The 9,090-nt window shown below is 39.6% G+C and overlaps 1 protein-coding gene across 1 annotated transcript in view; it reads right to left on the bottom strand.

Moving 5' to 3' along the window:
* Window positions 1–905: 905 nt before the first annotated feature.
* bmp4 (bone morphogenetic protein 4) overlaps window positions 906–9,090 on the bottom strand; it is a 9,925-nt gene continuing 1,740 nt past the window's right edge. Inside the window, exons 2-4 of the mRNA XM_038272907.1 lie at window positions 6,851–6,973; window positions 5,926–6,290; window positions 906–2,738 (exon numbers count right to left, since the gene is read on the bottom strand). Coding sequence (XP_038128835.1) covers window positions 1,897–2,738; window positions 5,926–6,283 — 1,200 coding nt within the window. The 5' untranslated portion in view covers window positions 6,284–6,290; window positions 6,851–6,973 and the 3' untranslated portion in view covers window positions 906–1,896. The remainder of the gene's footprint in view (window positions 2,739–5,925; window positions 6,291–6,850; window positions 6,974–9,090) is intronic.

Genomic DNA, 9,090 nt, shown 5'->3' with positions numbered 1-9,090 from the left:
TGTAAAACATATACTGCTGCTAGCTCATATGGCTTATTGCAGTCAGCTAGACCCTCATAAAAGAAGCTATTTTAGCTTCTCACTGCTGATCACTGAGCACATCATTTAGCATATCCTACATGTGTTCTGACTCAGTTTATCCATCGTCCAACTTCCAGAGTCTCTGTATGTTGTAGTTCCATTTTAAAGCTCACATCCATAGAACAACTCATTTTTTGGGATTAATGGGACTCACCTTTTGAGTACTTTCTAATTATCAGTATTTTGGTTTAACTAAACTCTACCAAATAAAGATGTTTAAAACTATAAAACTACACCTTTTAAATGATTTACTATATTATCATTCTTGTTTTCATCCAAATTTTGATTTGCACTTGGATGTATAGATGGCTACTCTCTAGCAGAATTTGCAAGCCAATGTCTTGAGGGACTTTTAAAGTTTAAGGTCTTTCTCTGAAAACATTATATGTACTGGGCCAGTCGTCTGCTCGTAAATAAGTGATGGAGAAGCCTTTTGTCTGATGGGGCACAGGTTGGAGACAGGCGTCTTTGCTCTGCTGGTATGAGCCATGGAAGACAAAAGCAGGAGACAGAGCGTCTAACCTTTGATTCTTCTGAGGACTCAGCCGCCTTGTATCAGGGCATCAGACACAATCATGCCTCATGATGTGGGGATGTCAGGAACAATAGAATAACCAGTGAGGCTGAAGAATACAACCCGACTGGCATGGGATTAACAAGTGTCACATCCACAACATGTTATTCTAATTGACTTAAAAGTGAAATTTGAGAACAACAAAGCCCAATAAAATAAAGACCCACTAGCTTTGAGAACCCCTTCAAAAACACCATGCAAGAGCCCCAGCACTAGAAAAAAAGATACATAAAAGAAAAATAAATGAAAATTGTGTAGAAATTAAGTTTATTTTAAAATTATTTATTGCTGGTATCACATAATCAAGGCTTCCTTTTCTGTGAATATAGGTCATGTCTATACAGAGCCGTCCAAAGCTGGAGGAGGCCCCAGGGAGAATTCCATTTTGGGGCAGAGTTACAGCTAAGATGCTAGCAGAGGATGAGATTACATTTAGATCAAAAAGCTGACTGTTAACACAACTTTCAAACTCCAAAGGTTTCTAAATGTGAACAGCTGGCGCATTTGTAAATCTAAATTCAAGTATAGCCTTAGGACTCCCAGGCCAGCCGGGCATCCTTAGGAGTTGGAAAGTTTTCTTGTGACCAGCTCTCTTAGTTTTTTCAAAAACAGATCATAAAATAATTAAATTTAACTCTAAAGTCAAGGTTCATTTCACAAAATTGATAGAGATTGACAGCATTTTTGTTGTCAACTTTATTTCAATGACTTTAAGTTGAGCCTAAGATGAACATAGTGATGTTAACTGAATTCGTTTTTCACTAGTTTATAATAGTCAATTTATACCTTGAAATGTTTAAAAATGAAATTTTTGGTCATATTACTTCAGGTGAAAGACGCATGTAACTTTTGCAAGCAATAAATTTACCAGCAAACTAATAGTTTTTTGCGTTTTTTTTTTTTTTACTTTTTTACCATTATTAGTTTCTGAAGAAAAACAAAATAAAAATGTATACAATTCAATGTACATTAGGATAAACAATTTCTTTATGTTTAAAAGAAGGACTCAATTTATTTTAATATGTAGATATAAATATATATATATATATATATTTTGTCAAAATATATGATCATATTGTCAAAAAAAAAAAGAAAAGTGAGACAAACATACACCTCATAAAAGTTATAAATAAGGGTCCAAGTGAGCATTTTTTGGGAAAAAGACCTTCTGATTTGCTGTAGTGTCCATGCTGCTTTGCTGTAGGCTGAGTTCTAAGCCCAGGATTTTGCAAATTTGCGTACTAGCGGCAGCCACAGCCCTCCACTACCATTTCCTGGTAGTTTCTCAGGACCACCTTGTCATGTTCATCCAGATAGAGCATTGAGATGGCGCTGAGCTCTGTTGGTACGCAGCAAGCCTTGGGAATATTGTTATTCACAGAGTTCACCAGTGTCTGAACAATGGCGTGGTTGGTGGAGTTTAAATGATCTGCCAGTGGGAAGGGGCACTCCCCATGGCAGTAATACGCCTGGTACCCGGGTGGTGCCACTATCCAGTCATTCCAGTTTACATCACTGAAGTCTACGTACAGTGCATGGCGCCGGCAGTTGCGCCTGCCTTTGCGGCCCCGTTGTTTGGGACTGCGCTTGGTCCGCCGGGTCAGTGGGTGACCCTTCCCGTCATGACCAAAAGTGACCAAAAGAGGGCGTAGCTGCTCCCAGTCCTCTCCAGGCTCCTGTTCAACCGAGCGACTAACGCGAACATGTCGGCCCTGGTGGCGCGGGGTCTTGTTGAGATGCAGAACCTCCACAGCCAGTCCATAATTAGGGAGGCCCTCACGAGTCCAGCGCAAGATGGCGGGGCTGACATCAAAGCTCTCCCAGCGGGACGCGTTGTGCCGGACGAGCCGTGTGTCCAGAAGCTGGGTGATGAGCTGCCCAGGCCGTGGGGGTTTCAGGACCTCATAGATGTTTATGCGGTGCAGGCTCTGGTCATCAGCAGTGGCCTCATTAATCTGACTACGGTAGAGTCTTAGCTCTGCAGAGGAAAGCAGTTCATCCTCTGGAATGCTGCTGAGGTTGAACAGGAAGCGCACAGGCATGGATTCTCCATCACCCAGCTCATGGATCTTCTCCATGTGCTCTGAAAACAAGGAAGAGAAAAAGTATGGGATGTTTGCTAATGTTCAAAAGGATAAATTAAATAAGGTACATATGTAGAAGTATCTCTTAAGATCATTCATTCTTATCTCTATGAATTGTCAATTCATATCACTCTACTGTCATGTATTTCAAGGCCTCGACGGTAGTAAAAATTATGAGTACATTTCTTTACCTTTCTTTTACAATTACCCTGCCCTTCTCTCAGTGCCTTTCTTGGGGCACTTTGCAGAAACATGCATTACAAGGAGGGTGGTGATTAACGTACCACAGCTACAGCATAAACACAGTAGAGGCTCCCTGTTCCACTCACAGTCTGCAGATTTCTGGCAAGATCACCATTGTTGGGGAAAGGAATGTTGTGTCTACTATTTTCCTGCTCAATCCACCCCTGTTATTTCACACCCAGGCCCTAATCTGGCCCAGGTGGTTCTCATTATTGAAACCTGCTGTGCTTTTGATTGCCTCTGCTGTTTGTCCACTTAAGACATTTATCATTTTCATCATGAATAATCGGAGTCAGACAATACAGTAGACTCTCATATATCCAAAGCCCATGGGAAGGAGGGTACTGCGTGGGAATACTGTGCGTTCTTATCCAAAGGATATTCAGGCTTTTTTCCATGCTTACACACACTTCTCGTGTCTTGTCTGCTTTATAGCTTTACAGAAAAAAAGGATTTCTTTTTTTCCATTACACCTGGTCAATAAAAATCATAATTTTCCAGGCTGAAATCCACAATGAATACTTTGCCTTTCCTGTAAACATGTCTCCTCATCTAACCATCCATCTGCTGCAGACTCTTCTACCTCCCTGTGGTTTGGAGTGGACTGAGTCAGACTATCACACAAACGTGCTTCCATGAAAGCGAGCACTCCCACTTCAAATGCTTTAAAGCGTGTTATTAAGATAGTTCAGCAAAGGAGGTGAGGTTATATGCTTGTAGAAAGATGCACAGACCCGTGCACAAGTTCGAATATTCATAAGTTAACATGATTCATTTCATTGTAATAAAATCCTTGTCATGTTTTGGCTTTTTTTGTGTTTAATAACTAGTTTCACAAACATTTTTAGACTAATTTATAAGATAGGGAGGAAGACATACATTTTGGAGAAATTAAATAAACAAGGAATGGTGCTGATATTTTGTCTCTTTACCATTTTATATAATTTTTATTTTCAGTCATTCACTGAGTAGTAACATTTAGAGCAAACAGAACCTTAGCATGATGGTGCCACCACTGTGTTGGCCTTTAAGGGTACCAAAAGGAGCTGTCTTTGTTGGGGGCGTTTTTTTATTTATCATACATCAATTAATTTTGCTGTGACTGCCAATGGTGATGCACTGTATGAAAATTCATTTTTTTTTTTTTTTATCTCCAATAAGTAGTATCTACCAAGAGACCCTTTTGTTTGACCACTGATTATAATTTCTAAATATTTCCAAAGTTAACAGGCCCAGTAAAAAAAGGATGCAATAGGAAATATTCAGGAAATATACAATATAATACGGTACTATTGTCATTTATGTCAACATTTTATATGCAACTTTAAAAATACCAAGAAAAATAAACTTACAATCACAGATGGAAACAGCTGTCAACAAAGTTATGTAAAAATTATCAGACCACTGTAATTTCCTTTTATCGATCGTATTAATATTGCAATATACCTTTAGAGCAAGATATTGCAGAAAACCAGAATGGTCTAATCAAAGTTTTAGAAAACTGATTGTTGATTGGCTACAGGAATAGAACGGATGATTAATCAAATCTTGTTACACTCTCAGTGAATCTTAACAACTAATGAGAAAAAAAAAAAAAAAGGTTTAATGTTCTGCACAAATCTGGGCAAATTCTGTTTGTTTAACCAGATCTCTGTATAGACATTAAAACAATAAGTAGGTCATTGTCATAGATATTAATGATATAACAGTAATGATATATAAGTACTGTGTAACGTTAGGTATTGTTATTCAAGGTTTTTACAGCATTCAAATTACTATAGTAGTAACAGGAAAACACTGCTTTGAAGCTGCAGTTAAGAAGTCACAGGTGGCATATCTACTGCAGCAGACAACCTCACTAGTTCTACAGGAAAAATCAGTTTCTTATACATGTACTACTCTAGAGCAGAAGAACGGATAATATTCTGCACAATAATAACTTCAAATTAGAAAAGGATATACAAATCAAACTGCAATATTTGGTTATCAGAAAAATTATTATAAGACGTTTGAATAATTATTACATAAAATAATTTTAGGAGCAGTAGAAATAACTGTTTTTGATGACTTAAGTCATCTTTTGATCAGTCTCAGTGTGCCTCTCTGATTTTGGGACACACGGGGAAGGCAGCAACCCACAGTGTGTTTTACAAGGCAAATTATTAAATTAATGAAGGGAAAAATAATTCTTCTGCCTTAATAGATTTCTCACTTCTTTTAAACAATCTTTTTCTTCCTAACAAAAGATTTATATATAACATTTTTATTCTACCTGCACATCCTTCTGAAATCTGTTAAGCTGGACTCTTTTAAGCCGTCTAATCGTCACATCTTTGCACCCTAAAGCATCCTAGGACTGGTTTCGCCTCGGTCATAAGAACTGCAGCATTTTTCTCTCAGCACCTACATTGTTTGCAGCCAGGCCTTTATTTAGAAGGTTGCGGAGTAGCATTAAAGATAATTGCATGGCGAGGACGATCTTTCTTAAAGAGCCCTCTAGCTAGATTGGGGACATGAGAGAGGAGTGCGCTCGGTTTTCCAAGCCAAGAACAGACTTTTTTAAAACCCTCTTCTGCTGGGTGGAGCATGAAGTGTAGGTCAGTAATATGAAGGTATGCCTTTTCCTTCAGTTACAAACCAAACACACAGAGCTCTGTCAAATTAGACTCTTGGGAGCTTGTCTAGCTGAATTTTATGACTCTCTGTAGACTGTGCTTGGTGACCACATCCTTAGATTCTTTGGTCATGGCGAGATGGGTGGAGCAATCTTGCATTTTTTTGTCTTACTCTAAATTCTCTGCAATCTCCTGCCATGGTAAAGCATGTTACTTCTACTAAAGCTGATCTTCTATTAATCTCTACCCCAGCATATATATTTATGTCATATTATATATATTTCTGTTTTAGATTAATTGTTGTGGAAGCTTTCATTGTTTTTCTTACCTTCATGGTGGAAGGCCCTCACAGTGTTGGCTCGACTGGCTGACCTCTCCGGGTACTCAAAGTCAATGTTGTGCACTCCGGCCTCCTCGGCCTCCCCCGACTGCAGCCGATAGAGGTCCAGCAGGTAGCGGGGCACGGTGACCGAGCGACTGGGCCGTGGCCGCCTCTTGAGGCCGAACATGTGCAGCAGCGTGGCCTCAAAGTCGCGCAACAGTTCATGACTCTGAGTGTCCGAACGACCCTGCAGGCCAGGTATTTTCTTCTTCCCTTCTTCAGGTATCAGACTAGCATGGTTGCTCTCTCCCAGCAGGACTTGGCATAATAAAATGACCATCAGCATTCGATTACCAGGAATCATGATGTCTCTGGCAGGGGTGGCAGATGGATGATAAGAGATTAGAAATGGTCTGACCTGAGCAGATGGGCCAGAGGACATAATAAGGAAGAAGGATTTCTCTTTCCTTTTTCTCAATGTACACCCCCCTCCCCTATTTACCCATCCCCTCTAAATGCAGACTAATTACCTTCAATAATGCAGTCATGTTTACAGTAAAGTGGACTACCATCAGATAGACTGCTTTTTGTTTATCTTTTGTGACATCCTCCAAATGTAAACAGCCACACACCAGCATTTTCAATGCAATTCCTTTCCCTCCACCCCTTCCACTTGTCTCCTGCACTTCAATTGCACAAGTTAAAGAGGCAGCCCTGGGGTTATAGCAAATGTTCAACTTATGGAGCAAATCTTTGTGCTTTCTTGATGTATGCATTACTTTTAAACACACCACTCTTTATCCTTCACAGGCCCATCCCAACACCTTTCATTTCTTGACCAATGCGACAGAAAAAAAAAACAGTTTTCTTAAATTTCTAAAATTTTTCAAGCTGTAGGACAAAGCTGAAGAGGCACTGTCTCCATACTCACCGACAGAAAAGAAAGCATGGGAAAACAGTCCATGTTTCTTGGGAGCACGCATTGGACACGTTCTTCCAGGAAATGTTAGGTGGTGTTGGGAGGCTGCAACAGGGCGTTGGAGTGACCCTGTTCCTGAAAGATACAGTCAAAAAACACACAGGGAGGGGGTGGTTATAAACTGAGCGCGGCTGCAAACACTTGAGGTTGTTACATGGTATTTACTTGAAGACCAGCACATGAGAATGTATGTGAGTGCGTATGTTTGTGTGTGTGTCTGGGCGGGTAGCAGAGAGACCCAGTGTCTCTTTAAGGCTTATCATTTTGGGTTGTGGGTAAGCTAGCTATTTGCTGCAACTGGAATGTAAGGAGGTATGTGCCACAAAACAGACAGCAGATCGCTAATGTTTTAACCTCAACACAGACAGCAAACAGGCACGGTTCAAAAACGACCTCATGTGCAGGCGAAAGATGGAATAACGCAGAACTACTTCATCTACACAAAACAATAGAATATGCTTTAATACGTTATGTCAAGTATTGACTGCTGCTGAGTCATACTTTTAAAAGTATAAATTTTGTGAATGAAAACTCTTCATTAAACTGCTGGTGTTCTTTCAGCCCATAACAGAACAGCTAGTATCACCTTGGAAAACTAATGACATGGCTTAAAGATTTTTAAACTTTTTGTAATACACGTACACAAAGTAGTGGATACCTTTAAAGATGAATAAGAAACCTTTTGAATCTGTAAAACATGTCAAGGGTTTGCATTCAACCTTATAGGGGAAATAGTTTAATGAAACACCTTTCAACTCTAACAAGCTTCTTAAAGCTTCCCCACAGCATCATGCTGCCATCATCATTGTTTTTTTTGTATTCACTCTGATATCATTTTACAACCAGCAATTTTTCCTGTAGCCTTTTGTCTTGCCAGAACATCTTCTGCCATATATTTACTTTTACCCCAACATGCCAGGTTTCTGAATCGCGTCACTTTTTCCTGTCTGCTAATTCTATCAACTGACATTGAGTTTTGGAGCTCCCGAAGCTCCTCAAGAGGCTATCGGCCTTAATGGGCAGCCATGTCTTGGTAGTTTGCTGTTAATACATGATCTTTTTCAATCTGGATGATGGAGTGACTAATGCATGGCGAGGTAACCAAGGCTTGGGTTATTGTTAAATAACTTAGCAAAATGTCAAAAAAAAATCTCTGAGGCCTTTGTAGAACACCTCCATTTGGATTAAATATTTAAGCTCAGCCCAGTCCACACAACTTTTGTTTATGGTATCTTAGTTAAAGGATTCCCATTCTTTGTAAAGCATTGGCCTTTTACATAATTTTAAGTAAAATACATGAGATTTTGTGATAGTGATGTGTAAAATGTAAAACACACTAGTTTAAGGGTTTAGAAAACTTCTGCATATCATTGTTTTCTCCAAGAAGCCTTCTGTATTTATGACAAATAGTGTGTGTCCCAGTGTGCGCCTGTTCCTGGTTTGGTATCTCCGCGATTATCTCAACTCTTCCATGGCTCACTGTACATGCAATCAAGGATTTTTTTTTTCCTACTAATGGCATTAGGCTGACCTCAGTGAGACCTTTCTTTCTTGGTCATGACACTGGATCCAAATGTGTGGTGAAAAAAATAAAACACACACAAAAAAAAGACTGAGATGCATCGAGTGCGCATGCACGTTCTGTCTAAGCTTTTGCACTAAATGTGTGCCGCCGCTCGCATATTCGTGAGAACTGCGGCGAAGTGAGAGAGAGGAGGGTCAGAACATGATCAGCTCTATTACCCATGGGGTGCTGGGATAAACGCGTCTGTGTGTGTTTGTGTGTGTGAGAGAGAGAATAAGTGAGTGCACATCTTTGACAACAAACGTTCATTGTACACAGAGGGCCTCTCCCATGATTACAGGGATTCATAGCAGTGAAAAACAGTGACCATACAGAACATCTTGTAACTGTAACCAGCCAATGAAAAAGCTGTAGGCTACAGCAGACAGCAATTCAAAGTGGTGTGATGATGATGAAAGGAATAATGATATGAATAAATAGAACTTGTGCAAAAACCTTGAAATAAAAGAAAAAAACTTAAGCATGTTAAAGTTTGCTAGCATAGTAGAAAAAAAGGAAAACATTTGGAGGCTTAACCTACCTCTTCCTAACTCCTCTTAATCAAAAACTTTACTAAAGCAGCTATGCATAAAAAACGCTTAAGACCAAGCAGCAGGTAGAGTTTTTC

Source organism: Cyprinodon tularosa, unplaced genomic scaffold, assembly GCF_016077235.1.
Source record: "Cyprinodon tularosa strain WSP-4 unplaced genomic scaffold, ASM1607723v1 ctg120, whole genome shotgun sequence".
NCBI lineage: Eukaryota > Metazoa > Chordata > Actinopteri > Cyprinodontiformes > Cyprinodontidae > Cyprinodon > Cyprinodon tularosa.
Note: the sequence above shows the minus strand (reverse complement) of the source record. Positions and strands in the feature narration are given on the sequence as shown.